The sequence below is a fragment of the Mya arenaria genome, chromosome 3 (assembly GCF_026914265.1).
Source record: "Mya arenaria isolate MELC-2E11 chromosome 3, ASM2691426v1".
Taxonomy (NCBI): Eukaryota; Metazoa; Mollusca; class Bivalvia; order Myida; family Myidae; genus Mya; species Mya arenaria.
In genome coordinates this window covers 66,960,502-66,978,520 of record NC_069124.1, presented here as the reverse complement: position 1 = coordinate 66,978,520, position 18,019 = coordinate 66,960,502, and the positions used below count along the sequence as shown (strand labels likewise).

Genomic DNA, 18,019 nt, shown 5'->3' with positions numbered 1-18,019 from the left:
ACGACAAATTTAAACTTTCAAACAGTAATGCCCCTTCCTGATCATGTATAATCTTGATTCCCTGAGCTTTAAGCTGATGCCGTCAACTCCATGTGCCCGTAGGTATGCTAAGCACTTCGTGCACTCCGATCTTATACCTTGTACATATTAACCAAGGTGAAGTACGGTTTGCCACAATTGTATGAAAACCTTGCCACACAAGCAGACATTTGCACACGGTTATTTACGATCACTCACGTTTGTAATAATATAAGACTATATAGAACTACAGATTACGCAGAAATAGTCTAGTCGTGACCAATCACAGGCAATTCTAATAAATCGTAGAGGCGTAGGGAGTGCGTAAAAACGTACAGTACGTAACAGAGCGTACACCATTTCGGCTAGTCTTACTGTATCTGTATAGAAAAGAGCGACGATCATCAACGTTTGTTGTACTCTTATTCTAACACACAACACACTTCTTGAACGGACATGGCGGATAATCGACCTTAGTCTGTACCGCATTACCCGGCATGTTAAACCACTCATTCAAATTTACTTGGTATAATCACAAGTTCCGACAGAATACTATTGGATATAGAGCGTTTGGCCTGGAACATGCAAGTTTTTCTAGTATATGACCTAGTGAGCAAGCACAGAAATCGTCATACATTTTGACCAAGTTCCATAAAGCATTTGTCACGTTCGGACTGCCATGCAGATGTGATCGTGAAGCGGTAATGAATCTGCATAAGATCACGTTATGACAGCTAACATGAGTGCTTACGTTGTAATCCAATAGTGATGCATCGAGCTCAGCTGCTATCAAGGTGTATTTGTTGTCTGTTGTTCTACAGTTTATAGATAACAAATGAAACACATTGAACAGAAGTTAATGTTTATTTAGCAAGTGAAAGAAGCACAAAGCCCAACTTAATTCAAAGGAAGGAAACATACATTCTATCATAACAACACATTCATACAAGTATATGCATGTGATCATTTAAACTCGCTCACTTTTACTGTTTCATAGAAACTTTTATAATTAAACTAGTAATACAGTCTATTAGAAAACTGATGAGAACAATTATCAACAACATTTGTACATGATTTGATCACAACTGAATAGGTTTTTAAAACTTGACATATACTTAGATTTAAAACACCTATAGCAACATCCTGCAAAGAAATCATTTACGGTACATATAAACTAGGGTTTTTATAAGCATTCTTAACAGTATAAATAACATATTAAACACACTGTACATTCACAAAGCAACGAAATATCTGCTGTTTGCAAATGAGCCTAGCAAACAATGCTTGTCAATCAGCTAAACAAAGCAGGTTCACATCAGAATTAGACGGACATGTAGTACTGTCCACTGTACTGTCTTTAGCAGTCACACGCAATATGTTAGCAATTCAAGAGTTGCTGAAATGTTGGGATTCAAGAATCATTGCCATGTTGGTATTCACAGCACTGCTTGTTCAGGCTGGCAACCATAAGTGGCGAACATAAATGCATTAAATAATTTAATTTCCGAGCAATCTGGCATCTCAAATTTAACATTTTTGTCAGTGATACTTCAACATCCTTACTGGCATTTTATTTATGTCTGTTCCAAAAACTTGGAACAGTTTGATTGAGGGATGTTAAAACTGCCACTTATCATTGCTTCAAAATCTTTAAGTGTTCATACCATTTGCTAACAGTAGCTACCTCGGCGTATGTTTCTAATATAGATACACACCTACAATAACATTTACATATTTACACAAATAATAATTCACAAAGGGCACTCGCTGAGCAAGAATTCCAACACAAACAAACATAAAAAGCTGAAACAGTTTTACAGATGTCAAGTACTTATATGTTAACAGTTTACAATACACAGTCACATTTACTATGATTAAATAGACACCTGCGGCAATTGTATGAAGCAGGTAATTTTTCATTTTTGTTTAAGTAGGTCAAGACGTTAACTGATTGGTCAATATTAATCCAATGATAACAGTTAACTTTTTAATGAGCTAACTAGACAAAAAAATAACCTAAGAAAACGTATACAAATATTATACAATTTGCTGCATGTATACATAGAAGTCAAGTAATACCAAAAGTAGTACTTCATATAGATTAAAGACATTACCCACAAAATGTCGTGATCAAAAATAAATGCGTGAAAATGTTCAACATACCGGTAACCTCAATTTCAAGGCTGCTGGTGATCAATATTTACAAATAAAACAAATACCCTACTGCCAATCATATGTCCTTGCCTCTTCAGTACTACCTAGTACTATTCCTTTAGTTGACCAGATATTTCACCAGATATTTGGACAATGTACACTAGCATCTTCCACACACAAATACAAGATACATCTCATAAAGTATTCTATTTATAAGTTTATTGTTCATAGTAATTTGTCTGTTTATTAGATACTAGTTAATCAGGGGTTGCTAGCATTACCATCAACAAACAACATACATCTGAAAACACATTTTCATAATGGTAAAAACAGTTATTGTCTAGTATGGTATACCATTAATATCCAGCAAGTTAACCAAGTTTTAACAATAAATCTAACTTGTCTGGCTTCAGTCTGTCCGTGACTGCTTATTGCTTTAAGCAAGACTAACTTGTAAACAGGCATGTAGTTAAAGTATAGCACTTATACACCATTTAAACCTAAGATTTCTATTTAGTCCAGCTCTGTGATATGGTCAGTGGGATGTCCGGTGGAGTAGAGTTTCCACATCTTCCAGAACAGGCGTTCCATGTTGCCCACATATGTCTTACAGTTGAACAGAGGGCTTGTCATCCGGGCCTTCCATACTTTGGCTCGAATGGCACGCAGGCTGGAAGATAATTACATGCCACATACATTTAATAGGATTATTTATTAAAACAGAAACATGGAAGCAGCATTGAATTTCTCTATCCTAAGGCATGGGTATTTATAATTAAGTTTGTCAAAGCATTTCAGTCACTGTAAAAACACCTTGAAGATATTGACTATTCATGCCATACTTATTAGGGATTGGAAAGCGGTTTAATGTCAAAATAAAATATCTGAAATGATCGATCAAGCCATTTTGATCTATTTTCAATTATTTAATCAAAATCATGAGTTCATTAAAAAATGTTAAAACATTTGGTATTAAACAAAACATATATATATTTCAATGTTAATATATGTAGTTAATGATGAATGGACATGCAATGCAAATAAATGACATTATTATGTTACAATTTTGCTTTTGAGAAGTTACTTTCAATGATAAGTTTGAGGATTTAAACTAAATACAAATAACATTAACTTTTGTTCTACCATTTATTTCTATTATTAGAGAATACAGCAACATAGAAATAACAGTGAGATTCCAAGAACATGCAAAAAGATTTTCACTGACTTCCATCATAAATGATCATTTTTTTACAATACTTTTTTGTTTCATAAACACAAGCAGTACAATCATGTACTTACTAATGTTCCTCATTGCCCAACTTGGATGCAATCCTGACAAACTCGTCTCTGCTGTTGGCTATCAGCTCAGGACAGCCGAGTGCTTTCAACTGCGACGAAGCTACCCTTGAAGCCAAGGTCTCCTGTGGCAGACAGACCATGGGGGTGCCAGCCCAGAGGACGTCCATTCCAGTGGTGTGGCCATTACAGAGGGGTGTGTCCAGACAAACGTCTGCCAGCTGACCACGACGTACATGCTCCTCCTGCATAATTTAAAGACCATTGGGTAAAAAGTGATCAGTTTGCATAGGTAATTGATGAAAAGGACAGCTTTAAACATTAAAATTAACACACATTACATAAAATATTTGTTACCACATTAACTCAGTTATCAAAATAAGACTTCTGTATGAATAAGTCCGAATCTGTATACTAGTGCTGCCTCTTCATATTTAAGCAAGCCTTGATATAGATAAAAAAAATATGAGCAAGCCCCAAGTTATTTTCCAGTTCCAGGCTTGTGCTAATTTCCACCACTGTAAAATAAACTTATCTGGAACAATGGAAGTCAATCTATATTATTCTGCAAGTTTGTTCAAATATTTTCAGTAGCAAGGGTCTACTGCTCAGAATATTAGTTTTCCAATCATATGGGAGATATTCCTTAAACACTTCAAGTATTGGCTATCAGTTTCACCCACCTTTGGAGCCACAGGAGAGAATACGACCCTGCTGCTGTCCAGGCCAGCATTCTTGGCGCTCTGCAGCACATTGGGCTCCCCTACAGCTGGAAAGCGAAGCAGCCAAAGAACGCTGTTGGGCACTTTCTTGAGAACATCAAACCACATGTCTAGGGTATCTGGGTCAATCTTGTACAGCTGGTTGAAGTTGCAATAGACAACTGCATCCTCTGGCAGTCCATATTGGCAGCGTGCGCTGATAATAATGTTCTGTGGAATTTCTTCGCCGGAGGCAGATTTGTTGTTAGTCTGAAAGATTTATAGCTATGAAGCTTACAATGACACTTTAGTGTCATATTCTTATTGTAGGCTTAGTGTTAAACAGGAAAAATATAACTTACTTAGTATGCTCATTTCATGACTCAACTCAAACTAGATTTTTGACTTTACCAGTTGCGTGGTGACTCCACTTTGTACAAGGACATCACCCATGGAGGCGTGAGAGAGGCCAGACTGGATCATCTGTTGTAGAACAGGCCCGACCTGCATCGTCACCATTTCATATGTCACTGAGCCCGGGGACCCATCCTCCTCATCTGTCGTGCTACCAGGGGCACACTGGACTCTTATAGTCTGTGGGGAAAAACATGGTTTTGCTCTCCTTTAATTTCAATGAAAGATTTTTAATTTAATTTCTGAAGACCACAGCCAAAAATGCTTTTTTAGAGACCATTTTTTTATTCAAATTACCTTAGCCATGATGTGGATTGTGCAATGTATTCAGATATTGAACAAGCTTGTTACGATCATTCCAGTGTGTAATTTCAGATCTACATTTCAGCATAGAGAATCATGCCAACACTAAGCCAAATGTAGCCAAGTGATGATATGGGAAAAACCACATACCTTTATTTCAGTTGTGTCTCTAATAGGCTTCAGGTTAACTCCATTCAGGACAATGCTGTTTTCCCGGAACTCATCACTATCCTGTAGCTTAATGACAATCTTGTCCATCATGTGAGGGAACATGTTCATGTGATCACCAACAAAGAATGTGTCTGGGATGCAGGCAAGCTTTTCTGTGTACTGCTGCTCATACTCAATTGGGGAGGTGAACTCATCAGTGATGATATAGTCCATGTAGGTGGCCCCACTTGTGCCAGGGTAGCCTAGCCACATCACCTGCAGGAGAGAAATGCTTAGAAAATCCTTTTAAAATTGTCATTTTATTGGGTTTTCAAAACAATTAGTGACTTGCCAGTGCAAGGTTGAAAGTTAATACTTTGATTGCAAGTTCTCCATTAGGGAAATGGAGAAATGTGTTGAATTAACATACAATAACTAAGTAAAACAGACAAAAAGTGTGGAGTAGAGTTTTAATTTATTTCATAATTCATTATTTTTATAGACCTATAAAACATAGAGCTTCTAGACCTATAAAACATAGAGCTTCTATCAAATGTGTTGATGTCAAGGAGGAATAGTTACTTGTGACTGTTTAGATGAAGTAAGAACAATTTATACCTGAACAGCAGCAGGTTTGAGGGCAAACAGCTCATTGCGAGCTCCCTTCGTGTAGCCATTCATGTTCACAAGGATATGGATACCATCAGCATTGATACGGTCCGCAGCTTTCCCATTACAGGGTATCTGAAAAGCATAAGGTAACATTTAAATTTGCAAGTAGCTATAACACTGATGCCTAACATATTATCAAAGCTATTTCATTGCCAAAATTATTGTTTTTGTTAAAATACAGGATGGACTTGAATACCTGTGATAGATCAATGAAGTGTTCAGTTTCCCTCGAGACTTTAGCCCTGAAGCTTGTCCCATCATCGGCTGTTAAGGAATAGCAGAAAATCTGAAATTAAGACAAGAGCTATGATAGATCTGTAATTGTTTGAATTTATCAAAAAATAGCTCCCATGACCCTCAAGGTTTATCTTCCCACCTTACACATCATGGAAACCGTAATAAATTTATCATTGTTATAAACACAGCTAAATCTGTTAATTTAGAAGGTTGCATTACAATACCTCTACTGAGTCCTTGTCGTGCAGGCCGGGTACACTCTGCATTAGATGAGAGGTTGGGTGGTTGCCAAAGTCTGAGCTCACATAGCCAATCCTGAGTCTACCCCCACTGGCTGTAAGGTCCTTGGGGTGCTCATACGGGGGCTTGTGTAGGATGTTGATCTAGAATTAAGAGACGAGCATGTTAATGATTTTATCTACATTCATTGTTTATTGTGTTGTTTATCTGTCATTATAAATATAAAACAATTAATATCGCCCCTTAAAATCGAATAAAAAATGATATTTAAAGGTCAATTGAGTCTTTTGATTTATACCTCTTAAACAATTCAATTTTTCATGGCCATGGCTTGAACTGATCTCGAAAAATTGCCAATCTACATGACCATTTAGTTGGGCATTCAAAAAACAAATTGAAAACCTTACCTTTTCCAGACATAGATTTGCATGTTTGGCCGCTATTCCCTTCCTCTGGTCATGGGTGAGTGGATAGAGCATTGTGTGGTGAGGGTGGACGGAGGGCAGCCTGTTCTTCTCCAACTGGTCGTCCACGATCTGTACAAGTTTCTTCATACGCTCGCCATAGTCGCTCCAGTCACACACAAACTATGAAGGGGATTGACAACTCAGCATTAAATATCACTTATATACTTCAGCAGCTAATAAATATAAAATTAATAAATATTCATAAGAACCAGATGTAATTTTTTGGTTATATCCCTGGTTTGGACAATTTATCTGGAAACAGTTTGAAAATAGTTTTCAACCAACATGTGATTCAGCTTCCTTTTTGACAAAATTATAACTGACATCAGGGGTGTAACTCATTTATTGAAAACAAAGATGACAGATCTGGCATAAACATGCACTCAATTCTACACTTATTTTGATGATTTTACAAATAAAATGTACACTGTTTTTTACAACAAAATCTTACACAATTCACAGTACTGGGTCAAACTTAACAATTGCTTGCAGGTCCCTCCCTTACTGTGTATAAACATACCCTATTTCGTTTCATTAGCACATATTTAGAATCACAATTTACCAATTATTGATTGGGAATAATTTCGAAAGCCATAGTTTTTTGTTAGTACAATTCATCCTGCGGATTTTATCCATAACCAACATGCTCTTGGTTAACTTGAGAAATTCATGACAAAGAATACCTATTTAAATGCATTCTGCATATGACCAATCACATGTTCCAAATGCTGGAACTGCTATATGACCAATCACATGTACATAATGCATGAACTGCTCACCTGTAGACAGTGTGCTAGATTACAATAGGCATCTGGGAATTCAGGTTTGAGCTTCAGAGCTGTCCTGTAGGACTGTACTGCCTCAGGAATGTTACCAGAATCCTGAAAATGGAAAATTGTTTGGTCCTGCAAAAAATGGTCCAGTCCTCTAATGTAGACTGTATTACAGGACCTTGTGTCCTGCAATGTGGTACTGACTCACGTACAGACTGAATGTAAAAAGGTATACATGTATTCACATGAAATAAACATGGTGGCGGTATACATAAATATTACTTGAAAGTTTATAACTATGTAGATGACTATCAGGTTAGTGATTTGAAATTGTATCTTCTATGTTTGTTTATTCAACATCACACGCTCTTTCGTTTGCAAAAATGCTTAATCGACATTCAATGGCTTACTACTTTATATCCTTGGTGAAGGTGCATCTTCATTTATGACCCTTAATTTACCAAGCAATAAATGACATGGGTATTTGTGCTAATTAGCATATTGTTCCACTCTAGCAAGTGTAATTATCTCCATGACGTAGATAACAGAGAGCACCAGAACATTATGTTGGAATATTGCAGACAGTTTAGGATAGCACTTCCAAAAATTTATAATATAGACAAAGAAGAAAATTCACAAATTTAACTACTAACGAAATTGTCTTTTTTGAAAAAAAAAAAAAAAAATCATGTCAAGGAATATTAATTATTTCATAGAACAAAAATCAAACATTTTCAACTAGATACCATTTAAAACTGTCATGCAAAAATTGAGGAGTTGTTAAAATTGTATTCTTTTTACATGGAATAACCTCAATCATTTACATATATGTATTTGGCTAATATTAAATGCTTGCCAACCTTGTGAATGGAAGCAAGGTTGCTGTGGGCATCAGCGAATGCAGGCTTGATCTGTATGGCACGCTGGTAACACTGCATGGCCCCCTGTATATCCTGCATCTCTTTCAACAGGTTCCCCATGTTGGAGTATGCATCGGCAAATGAAGGAGATATCCTGGAATACATACCAATACCATAGCAATGTGGTTTTAATGTTTCCAGTCACCTTCCTAAACTCTGGTTATAATCAAGTTTTTGAGATATGTTCAAAATAATTGATGTGCCAAAAAACATTAACCAAACTTTTTAAGTCAATCAGAGCCCATTATTTGCATTAAAGTCCATAAAATTATAAAGTTGTTTAACTCAATTCTCTGATGACTAAATTACTGTGTGAAGTATTCAGTAATGAATGAATGGTTTATGAGGTATGAATAAAATTCCCCAAATTGCCAAACATTTTTAATTGGATGGTGGGTCAAGTAGAAAATCCCTCAATATTCGGATAGTTGAGCTAATAAACAATACAAGATGCAATGGTCATACCTTATAGCCTCCTTATAGTGTACAAGGGCCTCATGTAGTTTCCCCTGCTGCTGTAAGACGGAGGCAAGGTTGGAGTGGGCCACAGCAAACTCTGGGAAAACCTCAAGGGCCTTCAGGTACAGACTCACAGCCTCCTCAGTGTTACCCTGCTCACGTTTGATGTTTGCCAAGTTATTCAGAGAGTCTGAGTGATTCGGGGCAAGTGTGAGGGCTGTGTTGTAGCATTCCTCAGCCTCCTGGACTTTGCCCTTCTCCTTGAGAGCGTTCGCTAGGTTGCAGTAAGCATCAGGGAAGTTAGACTGAAGCTCAATGGCCTTTTTGTAGGTGTCTATGGCAAGGTCTATTAACCTGTAAAACACAAAACAGTTCAGAGTTAAAAATAACACATATATCTACAAAAAGACACCTTACAGTTTACATACAGTTTAAGTTTGTTATATCAGCAGCTTCTGATAATAAAATTATGTGATTCTGAACACATTTTAAGATTAAAATTAGGAATGGGGGGGTCCCCCAAGAAAAAATTAGCTACGGCACTTATAGTCTGAAGTGGTGCATTCCGGTGAGATTTATACTTCTTTTTATAGACATTGACATGTTCCTTGAAAAGAAGTGTGAAACTTTTACACTGTTTTAGGAATTTTCACAAAGCCTAAAAAAGAGAGCATATCTTAGCGCCACATGAAAGCCTGTTACAGTAGACATACAGAGAAAAATAAAGCTAAATTAACCTAATGACAAGACAAAGCTTTTTTCAGCATATTAAAATAATTATAATAAAGATCTTACCCCTGTTCATAGTAGACACAGGCCAGATTTCCGTGGACCACAGCATGGTTTGGATTGAGAGTTAGTGCCCGTAAGTATGCTGTCACAGCTCTGCCGAACAGATTAACGACATTCTTTACATGATTCTCTACATGAACAACATGGTTTATTTAATAATCTTCAGCAAAATTAAAGACAGGCTTCTGGAGTTTAAATCATGGACACCATTACTTTATATGTATATGTTACTATTTTATGGTTTTTTGAAATGGTATTATTAGGTTATTATTTGAACAAATATTTTACCTGTCAAATATTCTAGCTTCCTTCAGTACATTTCCCAAGTTGATGTATGCATCCATGAAGTTGGCATCAAGGGCCACAGCCTGCAGATAATTACCTTCTATTGACACATGTTTTAAACAGATCTGAACATATCTGTATGATTGTTTTGAGCAGTAGCTAAAGAAAACATATCTGTATGATTGTTTTGAGCAGTATTTAAAGAAACATACATATTTATTTATTCATTTTCAATGATCTTAGCCATCTCTATCATAAGAAATAAAACCTAAACAAAAACAGGACGATACCTTTTCAAAATGATGGATAGCCAACCATATTTCTCCCTGGGCATGAAACACACAGCCCAGGTTGCTCCAGGCCACAGCGAAGTTGGACTGAGTCTCAATGGCCTTAAGGTAGCAAGCCTGCAAGGGAGGAAAGGATGATGATGAAGCAATCAACCTCTGTCCAAACCACTGCTACCTATCTACAGCCAGCCAGTGGACATCTAAAGACGCAGCGCAATGTTCGCATGCATGCTCGCTTGTTTTCTGCGCATTGTTTGCTTGCCTGTGCAAGAATTCTCTCTGATGAAAGCCTATGACATTAATTTTTCTTTTTGAAAACTAAGATAAAAGAAATTTTCTGATAAAACTCTTGACATATCATGTGGCAATTATGCCTGTACAGCAGTCAAATATTGAGTACAGAGAGAATGCTTTTTATGCTTGCTTGCATGACAGGAGCTGATATAAGACAGAACCTCATCATATTTTGGTACTTGTAAAGCGGGCCCTCAGTTTAAAAAAGTTATACAATCATGAATATTTGCAATAAAAATACAACAATAATTCATACCTGCCATATACGAAACCATTTGTTTAATACATGTTTGTGTTTAAAAATTCAGTAATTTACCATGGTTTGTCTTCTTTACAGATGCCTGCAAAGAACACAAAGTATCACTATTTAACAGAGGGTAAAATTTTGCAATATCGATGAAAAGCTTGTTCATGGCATGTATGAGGTTGGGAGTGGGGTTGATTAATGAAGGTCCATCTTATATCAGAACTCGTCTCATAGTACAGCAGAAAAACACTCATTATTGTCTCCTATCTACAATCGAAATGGAGTTTTTCCCTCCATAACATTTGGTACAAATCCCAAGAACTGAAACAATTTTATCTCACATATAAGAAATTGCTTTTGTCTGCAAGCGGCATACAAAAGCAATATTCCAGACATTCATTTCCATTCATGATTGTAGATATTGGTTACATCATTTTAAGAATGAGTGTTTTTGTTGCTGAGAACCTGCGCAATGCATGTTTTCTTGCCTGGCACGTTAGCTTTCATATCGCTGCGCAAAAAACGCTTGCCGCTCAATATTGCGTCCTGTTGAAATTGCAGATGAGCCAAAATGAATAATTATAGATCATCAGCAGTAAGTTACCTTATAATTGACAGTCATTCAGATGTTCTTTTTTTTAAAAACAAAAAATATTAATGCACCGAATTCTTCATAAAAAAAATCCCAAATGATTTTTTTGTTCTAATTTTAATTTAGCAATTTAGAATGCCCTCCCAAAAATGTCTCCATTCAGTTTTTGCTCTGTTTTTATGCTGACTGATGAAATACTACCTGTTACCCTGGCTGTAAATTTCACCAGTTTATGGTTATATTTCCCTACCAGTCACCTTGAATGTCCGGTAGTGGAGGTCCAAGTCAGCATTATCCTGCACTTATACTGACGGTAGACACCTTTATTATCAAATAGAAATAAAATATAGGGATTAATTGTAGTGGCAAACAACAACATGTTTCTGAAGAATAAACTGATTAAGTTATCAGATATTTATAGGGGAAACCGTGAAAGGGTTCACAAATCACTCAATACATGTCATTTTTTTAACTTACATATGCGTTTGAACTCCAAATGTCAATATATAATGTATTTCAATTGTACAAACAGAACACTAAAGCAATATGAAGCATACATTGTGTCTTTCCCACTGACAAAATGAAAAGCAAAGATCATTTCAGTACTAATTCCAGATTTGGTGCATTCTTGAAAATAAAATTACCATGCCAAAAGAGAACTCACTATGTATGTTGGTACTATTCTTGACAAAACAAATCCTGATTAAGCTTTCATTCATACACACCCTAGAGTAAGTTAATAGTTCCCCACTTATGTAATTCATTGTAAAAGTAAAATAGTACAAACATACTTTAACATAAATATATATTAAAAAAAATAATAAATTTGAAAAAATCTATCGTAAAAAAAATCCATCTGGAATTGGTACATTGAATTTCATTTTTCCGACTGTCACTGAAAAAACTCCATTTGCAAGAACTAGGCTAATGGTTTTTAGTGGCTTCATCTCAAGCACTTGTTACAAAAAGTATGTACTTAAAGACCCCATCTTATCAACAAATTTATCATACTACTGTGTTTCAAATAAAAACTTTTTGGGCATAGATGATAATAAATCAGTTTCTATAGCAGAAGTTTTATAGATCAGTTCAGACAAAGTTTATTTGATTTAGGAATTAAGATGTCCAATTTACTTTGTGTTAGAGATACATGATACTCGTCCAAAAATCTTGATCTTATGTTTTTTCTTACATTTGCTGATAAGATGAACCCAAAGGCCATGGCCAAAATGATCCCATAAACAAATATTGAATAATATTTTTAAACCAAAACTACATTAATACCTTTATGGGGTAGAGGTAAGAGTAGGGTAAATTTGAATGCTCTCAAAACCACTGTCACAAAAGCCTTTCTCTTTAAAGGTCACTGAAAACTGAGATCTTATTTTAACATTTAAACAAGCAATTTGATATTTATATGATTTTCTACAATACTTTTTCTGGAACAACTGCATTCAAGAGAAAAGTGATGCATCACAAACTTCTCTTTGTTTTGTTCCAAAGCATTGTAGAACTCCATTTTCACATTAACATTTAACAATCCTGTAGATTTGTCAATGTTTCCAGTGGGAAAAACAAATGTAGTAGCTTCCATACTGATACATTCCTAAACCTTAAATTGGAGTAAGGACAATGTCAAGTTATAAATTCAGAATGCTCTCAAAAGTTTGGTTTCAAGAAAATGAATTTCAATAAGGAGCAAGTGATAGGGTAGCACACAGCTCATTTGTCGATCAGTTGACGCCCCTGAACGCCCGAGTAACCTCCCCTACCTTAGCCTCGTCCAGCCTGCCAAGAGCCTTCAGAAGGTTCCCCAAGTCGCTCCGCACACAGTACAAGTCCTGAAACCATCAACATACATCAACAATCAGCTTTCCAACACATACAACATAACTGAATGTTTTGATATAATTTGATTTATAAATTATCTCCAGATTTCATTAATTGCCATGTAATTGTCATGCCTTATTTAATTAGTGAATTTGTATGATTATAACATAACAACATGATAAAATATTAAGACGAAGATCTACCGGTTTATGCTACAGGGCTGTTACGTACACCTACACTGAATAAAATCATGAGAATGATGAAGCATTCACAAACTTACAGGATTATACTGCAGGGCTGTAACGTATGCCTGCACCGCCTGTTCCATGTCTCCAGCAGCGACCAAGGCTGCTGCCAGGTTGATGTAACCATCTATGAAGTCTGGTTTTAATCTCACTGCATATCTGTAGTTCTGAAGAGATTCTCTAAGTTGACCGCATTCCTTGTACACATTTCCAAGGTTTGAATATGCCTCAGCCAACATGGGATTTTGCTTGATTGCTAGCTGACTAAAATATGCTGACCTGTAAATGAAATTAAAAAGCATTCGTCAAACATAAAAAATCAATAATAACTAGACAGTGAATCTTGTCATCAAAAACACATGGTTGTTTCATTCGGTTCCAAAATATTTGACATTGGGATATAAAGGAAAAAATGTGTATGGAAAAGCTTAAAACAGATCAGCAGGACATAAACAAAAAGTAACTAGTTTGCCGACACTGTATCTGAATAAAATGCTTGAGACTTGATAGACTGTATCTTCATGTCATGGTAGTATGTTAAAGAGATGCACTTAATGTTATATGTATATTAAAAGCTGAGTTTGAAATGGGACTGACTGATAGCTGTATTTACCATTTATGAGTTTATTTGTCTGCTGTACACTACTATATTCTGTTTGCTATTGTATCATTTAAATTGTGATGGATCCTCAACTAGGGACACCTGGCCTAGACACTGTCCTTAATATTTACAAATGTTATGACATGAAAACTGTAAAAGATTGGTACTACTCCATACTGAACAACTTCAGTCATTGACTTGCACCAATGTGACATGGTCATTGCGACTTGTCTAAATCAGGTCAGAATGACCAAGAAGTATCTTTCTAGTTTCAAAGATGTCCCATACCTATCTAGCTTCCTCTGTTGAAAGTGTATGGAGCTGAGCAATAGCAGGACGCCCGTGTTGTCTGGCTCCTGTCTCCATAGCTGCATGCAGTGTTGCTCCGCAGCCTCGTAGTCTCCAGCCTGATAATCAGAATGGGCAAGCTCTGCTAGGCCTGAAACAGTATGTTGCTTCATAGAATTTAAGTTTGCAAGTCACTAAGAAGATGTGTTAAAAATAATAATTTTAAGACCAAAATGATTGGAACTTGTAAAGCGTGTAAATAACTCAGTTTTTAACCGATTTTCTCCAAATACCGGGTAACTTGCATTCCCCTCAGAACATAACAAAGTTTCAGAAAATGTACAAAACATTCCCATCAACAAAATGGACACTTTAAGTCCAAAGTCAGAGAAGCCTAACTTAAGGTAGGCAATTCATAATTTAATGCCTTCTAACGGCTATTTCCCCTTGCAAAACAAGTGTTCACTTTCCCCAAACTTTCATAATATTTTCCCAATTTGAAAAATACAGATTCCCTTAGTGAATAAAAAAGCAGTGTATTTCTTGAACAAATAAACAAAATCTTCACAAGACTAGCCCATTTACAGCAGACTAAATGCATGAAAAGGCAAACACGTGTATTCTAATGTATTGCTATTTTGACATGGTAGTGTAATTTCCCTAAATTAGAATTTGCCGAATTGAAAGGCACAGGCCTGGAAAAATATCACTGGGGTGCTGGGGAACAAAAGGACACATTGTATTGGGCAGTAAATGCTTAAAGCATTATGAATTTCATAGAAAATGTTAGAAATTGTGCTTTCTTGAAGTAGTTTTATGTTTCAAATATGTAGTTTGTATGAAATAATCATATTTCAAGATCTATATCTGTTCCGTGTACAGGGCTTTTACTGTCCATTTTAGAAAAAAGACCCTTGACATTTTGGGAAAAATTTGCGTAGCGAATAGGCCAAACTTGGGAAATTGGGAGTTACAAGAACAAGCTTTATAGTCTCCTTCGAATGAGGAAATTATTAAATGATAGTTTTTCCTTTTTAAAATACACAAAATGGCTGATATATCAATCCTTCATGGATAAATATCTAAATATATTGCAATAAATCATGACAAGTGATATCCCGGAACAACCTGTTTTCGACCGACTAAGGATTATTTACATTTCAATCATAAATACGTGATAATGAAAGTTAATGTTTGTGTGTACCATTTAAAGCAATCATTCATCTTTGAAAAAAAATAAATCTGTTTCAAACATCTGTTGTTTACCTTTTGCATCCAAAATGGCGGCTGTCACATGTTGTATTTGACCTAAATACAACCTGTTTTCGACCATGACCTTTAACTATACTTCACAACAAAAGTTTGTGCACAATATTTTTCATTTTACTTCGTATAACTTGTTTTAACTGTGTTAAAGTATTTTATTTATTAAAAAAATAATTTAATGTTACTTATCACCACAATAGGGGCAATGGAAAGCATCATCCCTTCTAATGGCTTTCACATGGGTATTAACTGATAAATTCACCCATCATGAACCTGGTATCACTGGCCCAACTCTGCATGAGCCTCATATGACCTGCCTAGGCTTCAATATGTATAATTACAGAGAGCCCAATTATAATTCAATATAGTTACCTGTAGATAAATTTCATTAATTTTAGAATAAGCAATGTACCATATTTCGATGCACTTTTATGTTGTGCACTATACTTAGAAAAAAACGATATTGCATAGGTTTTAGGCTCTGGTAGATATGTAAAATCAGGCAAACAAAAACAACACAATTTTAAGAAGTATTTTACACGTGAAACCATTCTAAGTGAAGGATGTGAAGGGTTTAATTTGGCATTAATTGAAAATGACTAATTGGTATTGTTTTAAGTAACAAGAGCTGTCACAGAGACAGCGCGCTTGACTATTCCGCTGCTTTTCAGTGTATGGATTGAAAAGTTTTGGCGAAACATGCATGGATCACTGTTAGATTAGATTTTAATGCAATACATGATGTGCTGAGATATTTACATAAATTGAATGGAAAATATTTGAGGTGGTACGCAAACTTTAACATAAATTCTAAGTATAAAAAGGGGCATAATTTTGTCAAAATGCTTGATAGAGTTACCTCCTCCTGTGTACAGGTTGGGGGTATGATGGTAAACAAGTGTGCAAAGTTTCAAAGCCAGATGTCAATGGACTTTGAAAATATTTGAGGTGGTACGCAAACTTTAACGTAAATTCTAAGTTGAAAAAGGGGCATAATTTTGTCCAAATGCTTGATCGAGTTACCTCCTCCTGCGTACAGGTTGGGGGCATGATGGTGAACAAGTGTGCAAGTTTCAAAGCCAAATGTCAATGGACTTTGAAAATATTTGAGGTGGTACTCAAACTTTAACACAAATTCTAAGTTGACAAAAGGGGCATGATGGTGAACAAGTTAGTTCAAATAATTGTACGTTGACAGATTTTTTTTTAGATATTTGATATGGCAAATCCTTCACGTACAAATTGTTTAGTATCAAAAGTGGGTAGTTGTTCTGATCAGGTTCTGATTCCGGGTTAAAGCATATAGCGTCCATAAAATATCATAAAAACAAGAAATATTACCAGATAATGTTATTTTATATTAGTTCTGACGCACACAAAAAATATCAAACTTATAATTATGAGTTTGATGGCTTTTCTTCATTTCATTCTGTCAAAACATAACGATATATATATACATGAAGGGCACCTGCAAAGCTTCAGGGCACAGTTTTAAATCGCTCGGAACATTTCGGCCATGGCCGAGTTGTTACGATTGCATAACAAGGTCTGTCTCTAAGCTTTGTCGGAGGAGGCCGAGTTATTACGATTGTATCGAGTTGTTCCCCTTCGCATAATTGTTATCTGTGTCAGTCAACTTTCATTTTATTGGAAAGGTAAACAACTTGTTTTAATGCATTAAATGCTTGTTGAGTGCAAAATAACATTTCACTTACGTGGTAAAATATGAATTTAACTCTTTATGATCAATTTCAACCATAAAATACTTCACTTATAACAATTTCAATATTTTTAAAACACCCGTTTTTTGCACATTCCCGTTTAGACGTTAGGGATTGGAAGAATCCCGTATAACACGTCTATTATTTAGACTAGTGAACAAGTGTGCAAAGTTTCAAAGCCATATGTATGTCAATATTTGAGGTGGTACACAAAAGTCGAGCTAAAAATGAAGTTTTTTTAACACTAGCATTCCCACTCTTTTTCAAATGAAGTTTTCTGACAGTTCTACTGAAAATTAAAAATGACGCAAAATATAAGTGTTTTACCTATTTTCAGGGGGCAGTCAAAAATAGGTTGTGGTCGAAAATAGGTTGTGTCAGGATCCTTGTCTCGGAATTCAATTAACCCAAACCTTAACATCACATAATTTATTAGGATGTTGAGTGAACCAGTGCCGGTCAAAAGACTCTTTTTTTTTTTTTTTTTTTTGGTGCACTCACCCATGACCCTCTACGGCTCTAGTTAAAACCCAGGCCGTATTGTTGAATCACATTTAACCTTTTAACTTAAGATATCGATAGTTTTCACAGGAACAGAAACGGCGTAAAATTTAATATGATGTTACATCTACTTCTAATGCAGTGATATTCTACCTGTAGAATCGGCTATGTGTGACATTGTTGTTGCGATTATTGAACTTTCAGTCATTTGCCAGTTTATGGCGGATACGGTATTAAGAAAATGCACATGCGCACTCGGAGGA

The 18,019-nt window shown here is 35.7% G+C and overlaps 1 protein-coding gene across 1 annotated transcript; it reads right to left on the bottom strand.

The window, feature by feature from the left end:
- Positions 1 to 863: 863 nt before the first annotated feature.
- LOC128227310 (UDP-N-acetylglucosamine--peptide N-acetylglucosaminyltransferase 110 kDa subunit-like) lies at positions 864 to 18,019 on the bottom strand. Its single transcript, XM_052937714.1, has 19 exons — positions 17,910 to 18,019; positions 14,269 to 14,419; positions 13,415 to 13,658; positions 13,077 to 13,145; positions 10,172 to 10,288; positions 9,885 to 9,964; positions 9,600 to 9,689; positions 8,811 to 9,158; positions 8,286 to 8,439; positions 7,432 to 7,533; positions 6,593 to 6,772; positions 6,170 to 6,328; positions 5,905 to 5,994; positions 5,655 to 5,780; positions 5,037 to 5,312; positions 4,581 to 4,763; positions 4,152 to 4,439; positions 3,472 to 3,713; positions 864 to 2,842 (listed from the first exon to the last, which is right to left on the bottom strand). Exons 1-19 carry the CDS (start codon positions 17,962 to 17,964, stop codon positions 2,686 to 2,688), a joined length of 3,111 nt encoding a protein of 1,036 aa, XP_052793674.1. The 5' UTR covers positions 17,965 to 18,019; the 3' UTR covers positions 864 to 2,685.